Source organism: Mercurialis annua, linkage group LG5 (genome assembly GCF_937616625.2).
Source record: "Mercurialis annua linkage group LG5, ddMerAnnu1.2, whole genome shotgun sequence".
Taxonomy (NCBI): Eukaryota; Viridiplantae; Streptophyta; class Magnoliopsida; order Malpighiales; family Euphorbiaceae; genus Mercurialis; species Mercurialis annua.
Window position 1 is genome coordinate 49,515,719 of NC_065574.1, and position 22,400 is coordinate 49,538,118.

At 32.7% G+C, this 22,400-nt stretch overlaps 3 protein-coding genes across 3 annotated transcripts; 1 reads left to right on the forward strand and 2 right to left on the reverse strand.

The window, feature by feature from the left end:
- Positions 1-899: 899 nt before the first annotated feature.
- Positions 900-4,574, reverse strand: LOC126680713 (myb family transcription factor MOF1-like). The gene is made up of 5 exons (XM_050375889.2): positions 4,108-4,574; positions 3,896-4,009; positions 3,290-3,413; positions 2,811-3,063; positions 900-1,301 (listed from the first exon to the last, which is right to left on the reverse strand). The coding sequence occupies exons 1-5, from the start codon at positions 4,232-4,234 to the stop codon at positions 1,014-1,016; spliced, it is 906 nt and encodes a 301-aa protein (XP_050231846.1). The 5' UTR covers positions 4,235-4,574; the 3' UTR covers positions 900-1,013.
- A 7,738-nt stretch (positions 4,575-12,312) lies between these two features.
- Positions 12,313-14,625, forward strand: LOC126682000 (uncharacterized). Its single transcript, XM_050377555.1, has 3 exons — positions 12,313-12,654; positions 12,733-12,878; positions 13,232-14,625. Exons 2-3 carry the CDS (start codon positions 12,758-12,760, stop codon positions 14,623-14,625), a joined length of 1,515 nt encoding a protein of 504 aa, XP_050233512.1. The 5' UTR covers positions 12,313-12,654; positions 12,733-12,757.
- A 4,506-nt stretch (positions 14,626-19,131) lies between these two features.
- Positions 19,132-20,470, reverse strand: LOC126680568 (uncharacterized). The gene is made up of 2 exons (XM_056105995.1): positions 20,082-20,470; positions 19,132-19,894 (listed from the first exon to the last, which is right to left on the reverse strand). The coding sequence occupies exons 1-2, from the start codon at positions 20,140-20,142 to the stop codon at positions 19,314-19,316; spliced, it is 642 nt and encodes a 213-aa protein (XP_055961970.1). The 5' UTR covers positions 20,143-20,470; the 3' UTR covers positions 19,132-19,313.
- Between the last annotated feature and the right edge of the window lie 1,930 nt (positions 20,471-22,400).

Genomic DNA, 22,400 nt, shown 5'->3' on the forward strand with positions numbered 1-22,400 from the left:
GAATTATTCGAATTAGCCAAAATCTTAAAATTATAATATTGAATTAGTCGGTTAATTAAATCAAACCGGTACAAATAAAATTATCATTAAAATTAGTTTTAAAAACATTCAATTAATTTATTTATTTCGGTTAGTCAAAATTTTAAAACTCTTGATCGTAGTCAAAATAAAAATATTTATTAACAAAATCAAACCGACTGGACTAACCAAATTAATTAGAACCCTTAAATCAAATAATAAAACATATATAATCAAATTAACCAAATTAAATCGGTTTAACCAAATTTTTGGTCACCCCTACTGGCCATACACCTCAAGGAAAATTTCAGCAACTTGTTCAAACAAAATTCTTTTCCTCTCATTTTTTTAATGCAGAAAATTGAGAAACAAAATTCAAAAGAACTAGAGCTTGAAAATTACAATATATAACTTAAACATATAGTAATAGATTGAGATTCTCTCAAGTTTATTGAACTTGAGGGGGTCATATTTATGATCTACACCATTCATGACAAAATAAACGGTGTAGATCAAAAAAATACATTTTTAATCAAATTCATCTATACCGTTCATTTTATAATGAACGCTGTAAATCATGAACATGACCCTCTCAAGTTCATTTGAACTTGAAGGAATCTCAATCCTATAGTATTAGACATTGTTTCAACTCATTGATAGACAGATTCAATTCAACTAACCGTGGTAAATTTACCTAAGAATTTCTAATAAAAAGACTACTCTAATTTAATTTCTTGAATTACTCTCAACTAAACTAGCCTAATAGTCAAGGATAACCTAACTTGCTCAATTTCCACAGCAGACATTAATGCAATGCAACATATTTATGACTGTCCAAAAAGTCTTGTAAAAGCTCTATGGTTGATTGAAAAAACACTCAGTCAATTAAAGGGAATTAAATTAAGATAGGAAAAATGAACTAAGAAATATTCTTACAGCACAAAAAGAGAGAATAACTTGAAGATAACAAATGAATTTTCTTTACAATGACTTTTTTAGATTCCGCAAAGAGCAATAGATAAATCTAAGTTAATTTTACGTTTCTTTGACGAAGAACCGGAGCAGTCTTTGAATATAGACCTCGAATACGAGAACGCCTCGCTGATCTCACTCGTCGAAGATGCATTACTTCTTTGTGACGACGGATGGGGTAACGAGAGAGACAACGATAACTCGCAACCATTCGCTTCTTCTTCTTCTTCCGCTCTTCCGCTTCTAGTAGCTTCGTGTTTGCACATTTTTGAAGAATGTGGTTTGCTAATTTTCTCCTCTACCTTGGAAATCTGCAATCAAGATATTTTACGTTTCAGCATTTTATTTCCATCTCCAAATATGCTTCTAACTGTCCTATATTTATAATATTTACTTGTCAATATTAAGATTTTATTTTAACCGTTTACTACTTCAACTTTTCTCGGTTTCGCATTTCTGTTACCGTGCTACATATACATACCTCGACAACTTGACTGTCTCTTAATTATCGGATACGAAATTTATTCACGTCGATAAACACATTGGTTTAAAGAGGTGACCACAGGGTAAGTAGATGTATAGGTAATAAAATAAGGATGGGGCAATCCAGTATAAATTGAATTGAACATAATGGAGCAACAGTAGAATTACAGGTTCTTAGGGTTCTGCATATGCTCCTATGCAATCAATAAGTATTTTGAATTTTAATTCTGTCTGTCTTCCTATATCAGAGGTCCCCATATTTATATTGGACCACACACAGAATATAAGAATTTTTACCTATACACATTCACTCATTTCCTATAACAGCTTATGGGAACAGGGAAACTACATGTGCATAACATAAAGGGAAAATGACTATCACTTCTAACTTTAGATTAAAATTACTACTTTTTTTATTTTATTTTAGAAACTTACTGTTCCTCAAATTTCAATAATAATTTTTTATGTTAATTTTGGTTTTGCGGTTATTGAACTATAGATATTTTATAAACGGTTAAAATAGTTTCATTTTTAATATTTTGATATGGAATTTTTATTTAAACATTAGCATGAGGTTACTATAGCTAGCAATTCAGATAAAAATTTATTTATATGGCCACATAAATTTGTGTGATTATCCAACGTGTACGTTGTCACATAAGTCAATTTTTGGTCCGAATTGCTATAGTAACCTCATGCTGATGTAAAAATAAAAAAAAATTGGTAACCAAAATATAACAAATAAAACGATGATACATATTCTATAAAAGAACTTATAGTTTACTGACCGAAAATACCTTTAATCCTAAATTTTTTTACAATAAAATACTATACAAAAATATACAAGAATCTTCAAAGACAATTGGAAATGACTAAAAGCAAATGACTTGAAGTAACTTAGTTTAAACACCACTTTTAAAATGTAGGCATGGTAAGTAACCTACAAATATAAATTTTTTTAACCATGTGACCAATGAGTAAAAACCTTTCTAAAAGGAGATAAAAAAGTAATGAAAAAACACCTCATTTGAAAAAAGAAAAATTACCATGTTCTAACAAGTCCGTGCAGTAAAAGAATAGACGACAGAACAGTTTACCTAATCTAAAGCTGTAAAATCATGAAAACACTTTCACAACACCAAAGAAGTGACACAGGTTGACCTAAAAAAAGAAATGGATATTCCACACATACCCACTGGTTTCAACCATTATTAACCGGAAACTGCAAACAAACCAGCTTTGAACCAAACCCAACATTACACTCAACCTCACCAACATGCAGGCTCATAGAGAGACAGAGAATAATAATGAATATTAGGGTTTTTTGTATAGTGTACCTCAAGAAAATCAGATTCTTGAACTGCATATTTGCATGAGTTGGTGGATTTGGATGGCTCATGTGGCAGAGAGAAGACCGTTGATTGGGGTTTAAAATGAGCCTGTTCCCATCTGAAACCACCACCATGATCTTCTTTTATTCCTGTATGATCATCAAAAAAGTACGGATTTGTGACTGTTTCTTCACATATTATTCCTTGGCTGCATTGCAGGTTTTTATCAGAGATTGCACTCCTGCTCTCCATTCTTGCCCTACAGGTTAAAAAACAAAATAAAAAGTTAAAAACTAAATATAGAACGTTAGAAATAAAACAACGAGCTATAACTCAAATGGTATAAGCGTTTGAGCGACGATCGGGGGTTCAATTCCTCCCACGAGCGCTCGAAAAAAGATGAAAAGAAAAAGTGGAGGTGAAAGGAAAAGATGATAGAAATCTAGTTTTGTTTGTTTGTAGAGAAAAAAGAAGCTAAATAGTACCTTTTAGAGGGAAAAGTACTGTAAATCAAATGAGAATCAGATTCTTCCATTTGTTTTACTTCATCCATACAAACATCAAGCTCATCAAAAGATTGTCTTCTTTCATGGCTACACCTCTTATTATCTGCCATATATTAAAAAGAGACACCAAATTCAATAAAATAAGCCTATAAAAATGCAAGTTTGACAAACATTTAGTAGGGTAGTACTATTAAAAATAATGGAGTAAATGCAATTGCAGGGTCAAATGGCATTAAAGATGATGAAGAAGAAGAAGGTTATGGGTTTCATGAGAAATGCTAATATTAGAAGATCTGAAAAGGAAACAAATTCATTCTGTTCTCAACTCTTTTGGCATAAAAAAAATGAACAATCTTTGAGTAGATAATAAATGAAGTGAGGGTTGTATATTGTTTTCAAATCATATGTTTTAAACTGTGAAACTGTGGATGTGAACCATTAGGGGAAAGTATATTGCTAAGTTTGTAATTAATGCATATTTATATTCACAGATAGTGATTGATGATAAAGAGCCTGATCAAAATTTATGAACTTTAATTAAATTCTTCATCAAAAAAAAAACAAAATCTTTGAAGATTCACTCACCTTGTTTACTCAGATCACCCCTCATGCTTCTGTACATCTGAAGATGGCTCTTGACATGAGAAATGGTGAGACCTTTGACATCCATTAACTGAAGAACAAGTTTAGGAGTAGCTTCTGCAAAGAATTTAACATAAAAAAAACTCATTTTAACACCATAAAACAACATTAAAAAGAGATTAAAACTAAGGAAAATGAATAATAATGAAGCTTACTATCTTGACCACCGAGTCTCTGAATAGCATAAACAAAGCAATGGTGAAGCTCAGGAGTCCATCTCAAACGAGGAACTTTTGATCTTATATATTGTCTCACAGTCCCACCTCTTCCACAGCTACCCATAATTCTCAAAAACCCTACAGAATTTCCAACTGGGTTCCTCTAAAGACTCAAACTTTGCCTCTCAAAACAAGTTTTAGCAATCTGGGTACTTTTTTTACACCATGAAAAGAGAAAATGAAGAGGTTTTTAAATAATTTAAAAGGTGGAAAAAAACAAAAAAAAAAGTGCAGAAGAATGGGATAAATAGAGAATAGAAAGAGAGAAGATCACGAGAAAGGCTGTAAATTCCTTTAAGGAAGGACTAGAATACTGATAATCCTCTGATTAACAACTGTGTTTGCTGTTGCTTTTTTTAGTTTTAGAGAGAGACAATTAAGTACTAAAAATTATGAAAATAAAATTCACGAGCTTCTGATCTATGCTTCGTCTAAAATCATTACACCTATAAAAATGAGGCAAGCCAAGTGGTTTGGTTTGAAGTTTGAAGTTTGACCTTTGTTCTTTATTTCTTACATCAAATCTTATAATACGCCAACTTCGTCATCATCACAAAATGCCCATCAAATCCAAATTCTGTCTATTTTTATTTTTTATTTTCTTTACCAAAATTCCATTTGGCTGTACTCTATCTAGGAGGCATTCCTTTTTTTTTTGTTTCATTTTACTCCCTAATTTTCTTGCAAATATGTTTTTTATTTGAATTTTTCTTACTTAATTATAAATTTTCTCTATAAATAAATTTCATTTTTTAAAGATTTAAATATTTTTAAATAATTAATATAAAAATTTAATATTGATAATTTTAAGTACGAACCATCTATTCAAACATCTATATCATCAATATTCTAATGATCAGTATTCTGAAGTATACAAATTTAAAATTGATGTCACGCATTATAAAGATTAAATATCAGTGTTATATTTTATCGAAGATGATCAACTTTATAAAAAATTTAGAACAATTAATTTTTTTTTATATTACAAAATATATTTTGTATAATGATGAGCACACGACCTAGCAGAAAAATTAATAATAAAGAAAGTTAATAACAGTTTTTTTATTAATATTAACACAATTAAATCGAACCCACGACCTAGCAGAAAAATTAATAATAGAAAAATTAATAATAAAAAAAGGAGCAATTGCGATGGAAAATCTTTTAGTTATTACTTAATTTTTTTATTATTAATTTTTCTACATAGCTAACGCACTATTGGTTTATTGCACGAATGATATGGCGTAACGGTTGCATGTAATAATTTATCTTCAAACTTTGCACCGATAACAAATATCTTTTCAGGATTTTTTAGTTTAAATTAAATGTATTACTTTCTATTATAATTTGTTTATCAATCAAATTTTAATTTTCATAAGCTTGAAATTCATATCGATAACAATAACAACATCATTTGAATTGTATTTGATAAGTGAATGTTGGTATGTTTGCTACAAATACAAATATTTCGTCGATTTCTAAAATGAGGTAAGAGTTTGAATTAATTAAAAAATAGACATAAGTAGCAAAAACAAATTATAGTGCCAACTAGGTCAATATAAATACCAAAAGGACAATTCTAGTCGTCCAACCTAAACTATTTCATGGAATAGACAAGACGGGACTCTAAATTGGTGAACAGTCCCATTATTTAATGTCCAATTTCATTTACAAGTGAATTTTTATAGTTTGATCTCCAGATATATACTATAGTATAAAAATAATTGTGGTATTAAACTTGGGAGGATAGTACGTGAATAATATAAAAACTATAAAATGAATATTAAATAATTTATTATTACAAAATGAATATTAAATTGAGCAAAATATTATAAAAGAATGACTTGCAACCACATGTTCTCCAGTGATTGAACGAAAAATAATTGAAAATCCTTCTTTTGCAACGTTTTGTTAAATTTAATACTTATTTGTAATAAAAAAAATATTCAGTATCCATTTTAAAATTTTCGCATAATTTAGTAACCTCTCAAGTTTAATATTTAAACTAATTGTGAATGATGATTTCATATCTATCAAAAACATTGAATCCCGTAATTGTTTCAAATCTAACAAAAGCTAATTAAGTAATTTATTAAGTCGACTTAATGATGTGATTTTGGAAATACTTGTGATTAAATAAAATTTCATTACTTTATAAAAGAATATCATTTTATTCTAATTATTAAAAGATAATGCTATCTATGCTAGGAGAGTGAAAAATAATTGACGTCGACAAATAAAATAACAATTAATGATATAGATTTAAAATTTTAAAAAATAATCAGTGATTAATTTTAGAAAAAAAATGAGAGTTCATTTTTTCTTAGTTTTACTCTATATTCTTTTTTTTTGGTACAGGGTACATGAGATGTCCTGAACGGGTCCCAACTATGAGACGGCACCTTTAAGCCTTCCACATTCAAACTTATCCACACTCGAGCCGGGTAGGTACCTTGCAGGAGGCAAAGCTCTGACCCCAAGTTTTAAACGGCTGCATACATGAGTACGGTTCGAACTCGCGACCTCACTTAAGCTAGAAGAGTGCCTTACCAACTCATCTACGCCTTACCAACTTAAATTATGTATATGTATATATTGAATTTTGATGTAAAATTATATAATTATATGGAGTAATATTAATTCATTTATTCGTTATAGTAATAGAATTATCCATAATTGAGGATCAAATTTAATCAACAGATTCAACACTGTCCGTCATACATTCGGGCTTTAAAAAGTCAACTATTCTGACTTTAAAAAAAAATGTCATAAAGCCAGAAAAAAGAAAACAACTCAAAAATTCCCATTATCCACACCGTTCATTTTGCAAAATTATGAAAAGCGGCACGTATCCCATGAACCATCAACGGTGGAGATGGTGAGAAAGAAGAATACGTAAAAAAAATGAAAAGAATATGGAGATTTGGAATTGGAATTCTTCAGAAATTAACATCAAAATCAAATCAATCACGTTTTAAATTTTATTAAATGGTTTTTAATATGTTTAGAATGATGTATATTTTCTTAGATGTGTAGCCTAAGAAAGCTCATTTCATTAGACGGTGCCGACTCTTGAAATACAAACTTTTCAACTATTTTAGGTAATACAGCTTATGTTCAAATTCCAATTCTCAATCTTATTCTCATGGTTTTAAGAACTAAAACAGGTTGGTTCAATTAAAAATTAAATACTATTGCATATCGGTTCGGTTCGGTTTAATTTTGCAAAAACAGACTATTGCCTTGATTTGAAAAAAAAATCCAACGTAACATGCGCTCTCCACATTATTAAAAAATCTGAATATAATTATTTTTTTGTATGTAATGAAGATGTGTTATTATACAATTTTTAATTAAATTATAATTTTGTGCCCCAAAAAATATTTTTCATCATAAGATAAACGAGTGCTATCATTTTATAAAATAAAAACCAGTAAACGGTCTTGTTAAATTTTAAAGTTTATATGTAATTTATAAATTATGTTAAAATTTATAATTAAAGTTTATATATCTAAACTTTGACTTGAGGAGTACTAGAATGTTTAGCTGGAGAAAATAAAATATTTAAATGGTAACTCAATCAAGAATAATAATTTGATACTTTTAATGGAATTATTTTTTTATTTAATGGTGCACTGTCCACACGTGCTATATTCTTTTTAGAATTGTCGGTTTTTTTTTCTACTTTCTCATTTTTCTCCACGATTTTCATATGTATCTTTGTAAACACTCATAGTCTCCAATTATAAATTAGGCCAACAATAATAAATTATGGATCATTAAGTTTAAACCATTAGTTATTTCAAATTATGCTGCTTAAAATGTATAAATGTAGATAAAATTACACGTAAATTCACAAATATTTTAATTTGTTTAATAGAAAGGGAAATGTAATGGCTCGAACTTAGATCAATGCGCCCAAGTTAGATTATCCTTCTTTTAAATTACAATTCGATGAGAAATTCATAATTATTTACATGTCAATTTTTGCTTTTCAGATGGATGCATGAATAATTCTAATTAAAATCTTTTGTGGCGCTATTATATTCTCTAATAAGTAAAATCTAAACTTGAAACCTTCAAATAAAAATATTGTATCTATTATTAGGAATATATTTCTTATATAGAACTGTCACCAAATTCGTAAGTGTTAAAAATGACTTAACAGACAAGATTTATAAATTTTGTTGGCTTAAGAAATCGGCTAATATTCAAGAATAGATGGGCTTGACCTAATTAATCTCAGAACTAGGGTTCTGAAATTTAAAATATATTTAATTAATTGTTGAATAACAAAGAACAGGCTATACATGGAACTGTTCTTTGAATCTGAGAATTACCAAAGATTAACATAGTTATGATCAATTTAAAAACCATTGTTATCTAAATGATCGTTTTGAAATTGAAGTTGTCAGCTGGAGATTAACCTTATTATCATATATACAAATTGTAGAAGGAGAAATTTAATCTAATCTGAAATATATAATTAATTTATGCACTCAACCACAGAAAATTCAAATCATATCCAGCATCAAGCTGTATGATTATACTAGCAGCAATAGTATTATTAATAATAAAATAAAAATAATACTAGCAATGATGATAATTAAGGTAAAATAATAATAATAATAACAATAATGATATGGCTTTTATTATATGTCGTATACATGTACTATGTCTCCCTTAATTTGTCTCATTTTTACTATTTGCATTATTACTATAGTATATCATGAATAAAATTTAATGAGAAAACGATGGTTTGATTTTGAATTGAAACCCTAATTTGTTCTGATTGTAGCTTGTATATTTGTTTGGAGATTAAGCATATTAATTTTACTGTATTAAAGAAATATTAAAGGCATATTTAAAACTAAGCTAAATAGATAATAAAGTTTATTTTTATATCTGATAAGTAAATATTCATTACTAGAAACTAGCTAGCATAGGGAAATAATAACCTTAATTTGAATGCACCAGTACTTCAAAAATCAAATCGGACCGGCGTACTAAATCTAAAACCAGCTATATATCTGATTTAACTTTTAATAAAAAATAGATTCAAAGGATTATATCGGTTTGAACTGGTTGATCCAGACGAAACCAATATTCGATAGTTAAACCGTTTATACCATAAATTATATTTACAATTTATTTTTTATAGATAATTATTTAATCAGTTGAATTAGTTTGGTTCAATTTTAGAATACTGATTATGCACTCTATTAAAGGGAAGGCAAACTTATTATTTCTCGGACCACCAATTATCAATTATTTTAAATTTTATCTCTTTTAATCATTTTTTCCATCTTATGTTTTCATTTTATTTTTCGCCACACCTTGTGTTATTTCTTTCTATCTTCGTATTATTATTATTTTTTTTATCGTCGCTAATTTATTCGTAATATCTCTAAATAATAAGAGAATGATCTTATTTAAGGTAAATACATTAAAATTGACTAGCTTTATTTATCATTTTAAATACATATTTACTAGTTTTAAATTTTTTTTAAATTATAATATGATGTATATAGATAATATCTTTTTTTAAAACTAATAAATTGCTAAATTTGAATATATTTGTATTAAAATAATTAACAGAAAATCAAATGAAAAAAAGCATAATCATTATAAAAACAGAGTTGAATACACCCTAAAGTTTCATAATAGTATAATACTTTAATTAGTTATTTTAAATTTTTTTAAAAAAAAGTAAAAAAAAAAAAGTAAAATTGTATGGCAATGTAGAAGACAAAAGGGCATTTACTAAAATAGCAGTAGGTGTAGGGTCAAAACAGAATATCCAATTTTTTTATTTTTTTTTAAGCAGTCCCCAAACACAATTATCATTACTCTCTACTTCTCCTACTCTACACCTCTACTCTGTTGGGATACGCGCTTCCTTCTTCTCACGCGCATTTACTTCATTCTCCTCCTTTTTCACCCAAACTCTCACTGATCAGCTCCAAATGAAAGTATCTTCCCCACTCTCACGTCATGCGCGTGTTCTGACAGAGGATCCTTGAGCCACTTTTTATAGATAAGCTGCGTTTACTTTGGGATAAAAAGGGTGTGATCTGATGTGATACGACTCCATGGAGTCGTTTTTTCTTATTTGATGTGATTGGACGATAGGGTGGCATTTTGCAGCCTCATTCTCTCATGTTATAGGCGTTCATAATAATAATAAAAATATTAATTTAATTTAAATGTCAACTGAACTAAATTCAATAAATTTTAATTTGAATTTCAAATACTATTTTGTTTTTAAATTAATTGATAAAAAATGCACGATTCTTAATAAATTTTATGATTAATTTTATTCAATTTAGTTAAAGGCTAAATATATACAATGACATTTAATCACAATTAAAATGATTAAATTGCATAATGTTGGAAAAAAATTAAAGTTGAAAGATAGTGTATAATGTTTAAAAAATATAAAGATTATAAGTTTTATTTAAATGTTAAGAATTTTTTAATAACTATTTTTCTTCCTATATAAATTACTTTTGGTTGGATAAATTGAAATAAAAGCGGTGTACAGATAAAGATATTTTGGACTGATTATGCTTATATATCGTCAAATTTGTTTTTGGTAAATATATTTAATTTATTTGCTATCTATTTTCTAAATTAAAATTTTCAGTAATGTTATTTGTAATAATTTATATTTTGATAAATATAGTATTACATTTCGCCTTCGTATTTTTGTCGTTTAAGACAAATGCAAAATATTCAAAAAATAATATTATTAGAGCATTTTCAATGGGCTCTTTAAAATAAATTGGTTATTTTTTATTTGAAATGTATTATTTTGAATTTTTAAATTTAAAAACTAACTAAATAAATAAATATTATTAATATGTTTTATTTGTTAATATTTTTTATAAAAATAAAAATAAAACAAAGAGTAAATATTAAGAGTTTATTGGAGTAAATCTAAACATATGACTTTTGGGAAATTCTTACCTAAAGCTGGTCCGTGAATTTTCCATGCACCTATCCAATGAGATGTTAAAAAATAAAACACAATTTATTTTTATTTTTATTTCTCTAATACCTCATTGGATGGGTTTATGAATTTTTCATATACTGGATTTAGATAAGAATTTCTCATGACTCTTTATATTAAAAATACTTTTATTTTAAAAATTATCCTCTTTATAATGAAGAGTGTTATTAGAAACGCTGTTGCTATTTTTCTACTATTAATTTACTTAAAATGACTGTAAAGAAAAGAATATATTTGATGGTGAAAGCTAATTATATTTGTTTAAACTCCTATTTATTAGATTATTCAAAATGCATTGGTTTCATTATTTCTATTTATTTGTTAATAGTGTATTTCTTTCCCTTTCTCTATTTATTTTTAGTTTACTTCTATTTTTTTATGAAAATAAAATTCACACTTAATTATTTAAATTTAATAAAAAAATAGACTATAAAAAATATATGATTTTTTAATTAATATAACATATAATAACATATAAATAAACTTGATCTATTATAGGACATTTGAATAAGCCAACGAAATTTTATAATAATTGAATTCATCAAGAATTAGTATATCTAATCGTCCGAGCAATAAAAATTTGATCGAACGAACAAAAATATCAATGCAACAAAATATAATTCTGTAATCATTATTAAAGAACATAATGAATAAATAAAAACTCTATAAAAGATTTTTAGTTGAAGAAAATATACAAATGATAAAAATATAAGAGTATTTTTGATTAAAAAGTCGGGAATGACTATCATCTATCATAAAATAAGAGTTTAACGTGAAAAGTTTTTAAAGAGATAAGTTTTCTTGTTTTCATCACTTAAGCAGAGTATTGTAAAGCTTTTCATATATGTCATAATTCACTGTTTGGGCTAATAATCACCCATGGCACCTCAACTTTGGGGGTGCGGGCGCTAAACCCCCTGAAGTAAAAAAACGGGCAGTAAACTCCCTGAACTTTGAGGCGGCGCTCACAAAACCCCCTAAGACTAAATATCGCCGTTTTTTTCGTTTTCTGTCGACGTGGCATCCAATTTCTCGTCCGGACACCAAATGGCGGCACCTGTCCCCCCTGCATGCATGTCTGACACCTGCTGCTTGTGTAAGAATGCGTCAGTTGACTTTTTATTAAAAAAAAAAAAAAAAAACTGAAAAGTAACCGCGGTAATTTATTTTTTTCTCTCTCCTACTTTTCCTTTTCCCCACTCGCTCCCCTCACTTCCGTTTCACTATTTTCGTTTCAAATATTTTCGCCACGCTTCGTCTTCTTCCCCTCGTTTTTTCGTTTCTTCGCTGACACTGACCTAGGGTTTGCTCCTTTCCCATTTTTCGTTCAATCTTTCTCATTTTCCTCGCATTCTTCCCCATTCTTCCTCCATTGTTCAACATTGTCTTTCATTTACCGAAAAACCTAACTAAAAGAGAGTGATTAAAAGAGAACATTACTTCTGCAACAAAGAACAAGAAAGTGATTAAAGGTTAGAAATTTAAAGTTACTCGTTATTTGATTTTTTGTGGGTTGGTTAGAAATGTTAACTCCACTATCATGTTGGCAGGTTTTTAGTTTGTGTGGCTGCAAAAATGAAGAGAAAAGGATTCAGTAGACGAAAACGAAAAGAAAAGAGTGATTACAGAAGCGGGCCTCCTGGAACTGCTGGGTATGGCTTGATGGATAGTTCCAGCAGCGATGATGTTGTTGAAGGTATGCTTGTAGTCTATTTTATAGGACATTTTTCCTAAGAAATTGGCGGGGGTTGATGACTGTAAAAGTTGATAAATTTGTAGGACCACTTAATTACTAAACATGTCAAATTGTTTTTTTTAGAGATAAATTGGTTGATTGGTTTGGGACCATTTCTTTTTGGCTGTATATGCTTTTTCAATAATAGAATATGGTTGCTATGCTTGGTGATTGTGATAGTTGAGTTTTTAATATGTCTTTATGTGTTGGAACTGCTGTTTTAGACAATTAAGTATTATTGTTTGTGTACTTAATGATGGTTGGTTGGTTTGTTGGTTGAATTTAGTGTTGCTTTTTTTTTTTCTGTTTTTCAGTTTCCCCTGCAGAATTAAATTGTTTTACCATCAACTTACACATTGGTGGGGAACTTGGGGAGTGGGGATATCATAACGGGGAAGTGAAGAGTAGGGTATATAACCTTGATGTCATTACAATGGGTAAGTTTGATAAATGGGTGGCAAAACTGTTACCCAAGAAGCTTGTTGACTACCATTGGAAAGAGACAGCCGTAGAATATAACGTTGGGATAAAACCAATCAGCCATGAGGATGATTTTATGGAAATGGCTAGGGCTGGGTCAAAGGCGGGGAGTGTTGAGGTGTACGTTAGGGAGTACTCCGTTGGGGATGTTAGGAAATTACAGCCTAAGAGAAGTCCTAGTCCTCCCCCTCCATCAGCAGTTGTCTTAGAGGAAATTGAAGAACCGAAGGACAGTTTCAGTTATCCTAGTCTGGGCCTCGTGTTGAGTCAGGAAAATTGGGAGAAGCATGGGGATCGTGGCTTCAGAAAAAAGGCGCCAGGTGCCATCAGAATGGTGCAAAGTCAGGGGCCAGGGGTGAAAACGCAAGGGAGCCAGGGGCCATGGTTGAGAAGAAGGTCAGCAAGTCAAGGACCACTAATGATTGAAGGCCAATGGGAACCTGAACCCCCCCCTCCGTACACAGCCGTTGGTGAATCAGAGGTTCGCCAGTGGATGAAAAAAACTATGGAAGATCTGATGAGGGCGGGGCCTAGTGAGGGGCAAAATCTAGCTGAGAGGTTTGAGGAGGTGCAAAATGAGGGGCTGAACGAGGGGCTAAATGAGGGAGAAAATCAAAATCTGAATGAGGGGCTAAAGGAGGGGCTAAATGAGGAGCTGAACGAGGGGCAGAAAGATGGGGTGAGTGAGGGCCAAATGGAGGGGTCAAACGACGACGAGCATGGGCAGATGGGAATAGATGAGGTTAGTGAGGGGCTTTATGATGGGTTACCTGCTAGTGATGGGATGTGGAACGAAGGGGACCTTGGCGAGGTCAATCAAGAAGCTAATCAGAGGGGCCCTGCTGCTGATCTGCAATGGGAACCTGAGAGGCCAAGTCAGGTTGAGGACCAGTGGCAAAAATGGGGGAACTTCGATGAGTTGTTAGATGGCCTTTCAGCTGAGCTTCGGGTGCTATTCGACATGCCCAGTGAAAGAGAGAAGGATGTTCCTGAGGGAGTTGTAAATGAAGAACAGAATGTGCAAGAGGAAGGGGGGCATGTGGATGCAGAGCAGAATGTGGAAGAGGAGGTGGGGCATGGGGATGCAGAGCAGAATGAGGAAGAGGAGGTGGGGCATGGGGATGCAGAGCAGAATGTGGAAGAGGAGGGAGGGCATGGGGATGAAGAGCATATTGATGATTACATAGTTGACCCCGACTACGATATATGGGATGATGACGACGAATGATTGCATGTACCCCCTTGCAATGGCGTGGGTGAAGGTGGAGAACACAGATTCTTGGATGTGGTTTATGGAGCTGCTGAAGGCGGATCTGCACTTGGGCAACAACACAGTTTTTATGTCTGATAAACAGAAGGTAATTTCTTTAATCCAGAAGCTTGTTTTGTTTCTTGCTCTCTTTGGTGTATAATGTGCAGTTGATGTTAGGATAAACTCTAGGGATATTTGTAGATGACATATTCATAGTTAAAGGTCCACACTGAATGAGTTTAAAATGTTTAGTGTCCACTGCTGATTTGAAATTTGTAATCCAGGGTCCATAGTTGATCATTCTGTTATGATGGTTCACATGCAGGGGTTGGTCAACGCCGTGAAGGAGCTGTTTCCCTATTCTGAGCATAGGTTCTGCTGGAGGCATCTATGGTCAAATTATAGGTCCACATTTCACCATCAACACTTGAAGCCTCTGATATGGAACATTGGGATAGCTTCTTACAAATCCAAATTTGTTGCGGCAATGAAGGTTTTGGAAGACAGCCATGCAGAGGCATACGCGTGGATTAGTGCTAGACCAAGAGAGCATTGGTCTAGGTACTATTTTGGTACAGAAGTGAAGTGTGACATTCTCCTCAACAATCTGGCCGAGGCGTTCAACAAGTACATCCTGGCTGCCAGAGTGAAACCAATTTTGACCATGTTCGAAATGATCAGAACCCAGCTCATGAAGCGGATATATGACAAGCAACTTTTGGGGAGTAAATTTCAGACTGATGTGTGCCCTAAAATTTTAAAGAAGCTTGACAAGATCATCGATGAGGGATGGAAGTACACCGCAACCCCTACCGGCGGCCCACAAGTTCAAGTTAGTGGTCCCGGGGGGCAGTTTGTGGTGAATTTGCCTGAAAGAACTTGCACCTGTAGAAGATGGGACCTGACTGGGATTCCATGCGTCCATGCCTGTGCTGCTATTCATGAGAACAATGAACACCCACGGCGGTACATTGATGACTGTTATAGCAAAACGGTGTACGAGCGAGTTTATAGCTTTGTTATCAATCCCATGAATGGGGCTGATATGTGGGAAACAGACCCAAACCCCTTCAATATCATACTCCCACCCTCACCAGTGCAACAAAAGAAGAGAGGGAGAAAGGCAACGGTAAGGCGACTGGAGGCTGAGGAGCTTGAAAAGCAGGCTGCCGAGAAAGCAAGCGACGCACAAGCGACGAGGGCCAAGTTATCACGAAAGGGGCGTCTGCGAATTAAGTGTAGCGAATGTGGACAGTTTGGGCACAATATCAGGAAACATTTAAAGGAAAGAGGTCAAGCTTCGGGTGGAGGTGAACAGCAGCCATCTGTAAATGAAGGTGAAGGACCAATGGCAGAGAGTCAAGTAAGTAACTTTCTGAAATTTCGGTTGCCTGTGTAAGTACAATCTCCCTTCTAATTGTGTTTTTGTTGTAGGCTACTACTGAAGTGCCGCATGCGTCCCCAGCACACCAGACATTGCCATCTGAAACAGAAGCTGCTTGTAATCTTGACAGCCAAACGAGTGCAGTTGATGATGGTGCTCCACCCAAAAGACAGCGCAAGAAGAAGAGTAGTACAGAAGCGTCTGAAAGATACAAGGAACATCTGAGGAAAAGACCTAGGCAGGGCTAGATTTATTTTGTGCCTAGATAATGTTTATTTTGGACCTTATATTTTGTGCCCAGATACTGTAACTGAATCTGTCCTCAACATGTGGGTTATATTTATGTAGATTATATTTCTTGTCTATTTATGTAAAGATACAAGGAACATCTGTGAATTTCTTGTCTATTTATGTAAATTATATTTCTGTCTATTAATTTGCCGTTTTGTGATATATGATGATGTCAGTGAGTAGATAGGAATACTGCCATTCAAGTGCAGATTCTAAACAAATATCACTAATCAATCATGGACCCTGAGATTTGATAAATTGTTATCCATGGCCCTCATAGTATATAACTTATCCACCGTGGACCTGTATATTATACGTTTCATCACGCGTGGACCCTAATGTTTAGATATACGATCATCTATTGGCCCTTTAGTTATTAATTGATATCAGCATGGCCTACTTTTGAATTTTAACAGCGCCCCACATAAATAGTCAATAAGTAGCTGGTTTTCTTATTTCGTTCTTCGTTTCCATCTCTCACCCATCGCTTACTACTTAGACTTCTAGGGTTGCAAAATTCCGATCTGTATTTTATCACGTCCGCAAATGGAACGGGTATCTCCACCAGTGGTTTGCGAGTGCGGCATCCCATGTCGTTTACAAATTTCGTCAACGGATAGAAACCCAACTAGAAGATTTTACACTTGTTCAACTGTAAGTAATTGATGTGCTTTACTGCATGTACTTAGCCTTTATTTCTTTGTTCAAATTGTTGCATGTCTGAAGCCTTTATTTTTTCGACCTAAATTTGCCAGGATCAGTGTAATTTTTTTGCCTGGCTAGAGAATGACATGCCTTACCAAATGTCGGTGGTCCGAAACTTGAAACTTGACCTCCATGTCATGACTGTTGAACTGGAGGAGGCCAAAAGTTTGCTTGCTGCTAAAAAGGACGAGTTCCAGGGATTGAAGGAGTCCCATGAAATGTACATAGACGAAAATCAGGGATTGAAGGAGTCCATTGAGATGTATCGCGATGAAAATGGAATCTTGTTTGAGGAAAGCGGTCTACTTTTTATGGAGATAGACATACTGAAGGGCCAGATCAAGGACATGGAGGTCAAGTATGCAGACTTGGAGAGGTCAACCAGGATCATGAAGTTTGGTTTTTGTGCTGCTTGTGCAGTTGCAGGATGCAGTGTAGGCTTGCATTGCATGAGGAAAAATTGAATAATTATTAACAGATGTAATGTTGTTTCGTTTAATGTAATGTTGCGTATTATTAATGAAAAAAACTTGACTTGTCTTATCATTAATTTTGTACAGTAATTATTAATTTACTACAGTAATTATTATAACTACTGACTTGTCTCATCATTAATTATGTTTACGAAACCCAACAAACCCATCCGTTGGTCATTAAGTATATACCCTTTGATTACCCCCATTAAGTACATCCACTGACTTGGGAAACAACACGATGGTTAGGTTGAATATGAAAAGACAAGTATCCAACTTATTTAAACAAGTTATCATGCTTAATTACAACCGACTTGCTTCTTACAAAGATCATTCTTCATATTAAAAGAAAACAAAGCTATGTCTGATAATATAGTTCGTTCATTTAATCTTGAAGTTATGGATTGCCCCATCTGCTGCGAACCGTTAATTCCTCCAATTATTCAGGTTTTTTACATTTCATTTATATGTTTTCATTTTTTGAATTTTTTGGTTAGTTTATTGTGTATCATATAACATTTTATTTTCTTCAGTGTGAGAATGGCCACACAACTTGCAGCACATGCTCTGTGAAGGTTAAAAATTGCCATTCTTGCACTTTGCCCATAGGATCAATGAGAAATCGGGCGATGGAAGCGGTCGTGGAGGCTGTTACAGTGTTTTGCCAGAACAAAATTTATGGATGCACTGAAAGCTTCAGTTACGACGGAAAGACAAAACACGAGAAGTACTGTTCCTTCGTACCGTGTTCATGCCCGCTTCCAGACTGCACCGTCAAAGGGTCGTCCAAAATGATTTATGGTCACTGCAAAGAGATGCATGCAGATTCTTTTATACCATTTCATTTTGGACGTAGATTTGGTGTTTCTCTGAACTTGGATGATAGGGGCTTACTTCTCCAAGAGGACACATCAGACACTGTGTTTGTTCTGAACAACACAACGTCTTCTTATGGGAATATTATAACTGTCTTTTGTCTGGGACCAATGTCAAACGGACGCTGCCCTTATGACATCGAAATAAAATTTACTGAATCCTCCGTTGACAGGTTTCATTCTTCTACGAAGAATTTTCAAGACACCAACAGTTACTACCGTTCGTTGACAGGGTTACTTATTGATAGCAGTGGTCGTGATTTTTTTCCTGACGGGTTGGTAAAGATGGAGCTTTGTGTATGTCGATCATGGGAGCTTGGTTTGGAGGATGACATTTAATGACAAGGATGCTGCCCGAAGTCAAATTCTAGGTCTTGATGATGTATTAAGTTTTTGTGTCGTAACTTTGTTTAGAAAACTGAGAATATATAAGTTAGTTTTTTTGTAGTAACCTTTTCTCTTTGTTTAATATGTAAGACTTTTGATCAGTATGTGTTTTAACATCGTAATATACTAATTATTGTATGTTTCTTAACATATTATTTTTAGGGTCTTTACTTGATTACATAATACACGATCAAGGTCCTTGGTTGAACAAATAAATAAAGTTTAAGGTCCACAACTGAACACGGTCCTAAAGTCCAGGGTCCACGTATGATCGTTAAGTTTAGCTTCCTAAAAACCAAACCAACCAACACGTACAAACACAAATAATAAACGGGAATATCATAAGCAAACAAACAATAACGACCAATTCACAATAATAAACGGGAATATCATAAGCAAACAAACAATACTTCTCCAACATTTAATCAACCAGTGCAAAAATATAAATTCTCAGTATTAATACTAATTGCAAAATAAATATTAACCTAAAAGGTTACAACTGTTGAAGCATAACTTTGCACAAACAAGGTAACTCAAGTGTGTCAATCTTCAGTCTGAACCACCAGACTGCTGCTTCTCCAGGGGTTCATCAACAACTTCAGGTTCATCAACAACTTCACTTTGCAGCACCTCCACTGGTTCACCAGGACTTTCAATCTGCAGCACCTCCACTGGTTCACCGGGACCTTCAATCTGCAGCACCTGCACTGGTTCAGCCTCAGCAACAGCCTGCAGCTCCAATGCATCATCCCCATCTTCAAGTTCTTTCAACTCAAATAATGTTTGTCCAAATACAGGCCTTAGGTTGCACACGTCATCACAGCTTAACTTCCTAACATACACATCAACACTACCATCTTGTGCCCCAGCCAGTGCCATGTCCATGACATGGTCATCGTTTTCCATAGGAATTAATTCTTCAGTATACATGCCAGCCCGCCTCCAATAATACATTAGCAATCCCTGAACCTTCAATTCAAGTAACCACTTATCTAGACTATTTAATCCTATATCCTCAATATGAAATTTTCTGACAGCCACATCCTCATTAAAATAACCAAACCATTCAAAGTCTCCATTGTAGTTAAGAATAATTTCAAAGACCTCAAAAAAACGTTCTTCACTAGTAGCTGCGCAAACCAACAAATTTAAAAACAAACAAACAATTTTCAATTACTGAACAAGTAAAACCCAAACTGAAACAACATCAAATGACAAACTAGAAACAAAATACCCGCAAAAAACAACATCCCATAAAAAATCAACCCCAAAATTCAAAATAATAAAAAAAAATAACAGAGACCAGAAAAATCATACCTTTTCGTTTCTTCCCTTCTCTTTCTTCTTTTCCCAATTTCGTCGTTTTTTTGGATCCCATTTTCTGAAAATTAACAGAGACAGACAAGACAAAAATTTAAAAACACTTCGGTAAATGAAAGACAATGTTGAACAATGGAGGAAGAGTGGGGAAGAATGCGAGAAAAATGAGAAAGATTGAGAGAAAAATGGGAAAGGAACTAACCCTAGGTCAGTGTCAGCGAAGAAACGAAAAAGCGGCAGTGAGGGAAAGAAGACGAAGCGTGGCGAAAATATTTGAAACGAAAATAGTGAAACGGAAGTGAGGGGAGCGAGTGGGGAAAAGGAAAAGTAGGAGAGAGAAAAAAATAAATTACCGCGGTTACTTTTCAGTTTTTTTTTTTTTTTTTTTTTAATAAAAAGTCAACTGACGCATTCTTACACAAGCAGCAGGTGTCAGACATGCATGCAGGGGGGACAGGCGCCGCCATTTGGTGTCCGGACGAGAAATTGGATGCCACGTCGACAGAAAACGAAAAAAACGGCGATATTTGGTCTTAGGGGGTTTTGTGAGCGCCGCCTCAAAGTTCAGGGAGTTTACTGCCCGTTTTTTTACTTCGGGGGGTTTAGCGCCCGCACCCCCAAAGTTGAGGTGCCATGGGTGATTATTAGCCCACTGTTTGATATCTTTTGTTTGAAAAGCAACGATTCAGTTTCTCATTTTTAATTATACGAACAATTATAATTTTCTATTAAATTTGGAGACCTAATCTTTAACGGAATTAAAAACGAGGTAACAGATCGTTTTAAATGAGGTATCAAATTGTTAAGATAATTAAAAGTGAGGTACCAAATCATTTAAAAGTGAGTATCAAATTGTTAACGGAATTAACAAAAACTTTTTCTAATCGTTAACCAAATTGAAAATGATGTACTAAATTATATTTATAAAAACTATTAAATTATAAATTATGACATTCCCGAAAAAAGCTTCAAGTAATATGATATTTTCACTTTCAGATATAAAATTGATGAAAATACTATTTGACTTCACTTCTACTTCTACTCTAATTAGCTATAATAATTGTCGAAAAAAAGAACTACTACTAAATTGGCAAAAATAACAAAGCTTTTTGATTTTAGGAATTACCAAATAATTCAAAACTAAAATAATTGTATTATACTATGCAAAAAAGATAAGCAGAGGAGTAGTATTTATTTTTATTTCTTTAAGAAAGAAGAAAAGCTGGATTTAGTTAGGATTTTAAAACACTTATTTTTATAAGAAAAATTATTGCACACAACCGTTGCGCCATGTCATTCGTGCAACAAACCAATTGTGCGTTAGCCATGTGGAAAATTGAATGATAAAAAAAATAAGTATTAATTAAAAGATTCCCTATCGCAAATGCTCATTGGCTTGATGTAAAAATGACGTGGCGCAACGGTTGCATGGGATAAACACTCTTTTTATAAGTACTTACAAATGAAGTTGATTCAATGCAGCTGTCTCATCCATTGTTTGACTTAGCCAAATGGTTCGGACCAATGGCATCACCCAAAACTAAAAGATAGTCAAGCCAAAAAGATTATCAAATCACAGCCGTAGGCTGCAGTAATCAAGTATACGTGTCAACCAATGGGTTAGCCCATAGGTTGGCTCATCTTACACCCCTAACCACTTTACGTGTCATTTTATTCTTACATTCACTGATTTGGGTTGGGGTTACCCATAATTAAACCTTCTTGTCTCATCCTATGTCACCTCATCCCCTTCCCTTGATAATTTAAAACAAAATTTAAATTAAAAAAATATTAGTCCCTGATTTTTTTGAGCTTTCTACCACGAAATTCTCTAGTTTACATTTCAATCCACAAATTTTGTAATTTTTGATTTTCAATTAGTAAAATTCTTTTGATATATTTTATCTATCACCGTCAGAATCGACTGATATGTCAATTAGAAAAACACTTAACAATTTTAAAATTCATGTACTATTTACTTTTTTATTTTGCCTCAGAGTATTTTTATTTCTTTTACTTAATTTTTGTATTTTCAAAAACAGTTTAATGAACGCTTTTAATTTTTTTATTTAATACCTATACTTTTAAAAATAGTTTTACTTGATCTCTCACACTTTCATACTTTTGTTAATATAAAAATTTATAAAAATATTTTTAAAAATATAAAAACCAAATAAAGAAACAAAAACACTTAACGACGAAGTAAAAAAACAATCTTAAAACATGTGTTTAGACTAGATTACGCCTTAAAAAATACACACTCCACATCTTCAAAATCTAAACAAAAATTAAAATACTCAAAATATTGAAAATATC

Bases quoted from the DNA above. Each gene is read 5' to 3' on its own strand.
- LOC126680713 (XM_050375889.2), bottom strand. From the start codon at position 4,234: ATGGGTAGCTGTGGAAGAGGTGGGACTGTGAGACAATATATAAGATCA. The intron at 3,064-3,289 runs GTACTATTTAGC...TTTAACCTGTAG, and splicing joins AGTACTTTTCCCTCTAAAAG to GGCAAGAATGGAGAGCAGGA. The intron at 1,302-2,810 runs GTACACTATACA...TCTTGATTGCAG, and splicing joins AAGAATCTGATTTTCTTGAG to ATTTCCAAGGTAGAGGAGAA.
- LOC126680568 (XM_056105995.1), bottom strand. From the start codon at position 20,142: ATGGGATCCAAAAAAACGACGAAATTGGGAAAAGAAGAAAGAGAAGGG. The intron at 19,895-20,081 runs GTATGATTTTTC...TGGTTTGCGCAG, and splicing joins AGAAGGGAAGAAACGAAAAG to CTACTAGTGAAGAACGTTTT.
- LOC126682000 (XM_050377555.1), top strand. From the start codon at position 12,758: ATGAAGAGAAAAGGATTCAGTAGACGAAAACGAAAAGAAAAGAGTGAT. The intron at 12,879-13,231 runs GTATGCTTGTAG...TCTGTTTTTCAG, and splicing joins CAGCGATGATGTTGTTGAAG to TTTCCCCTGCAGAATTAAAT.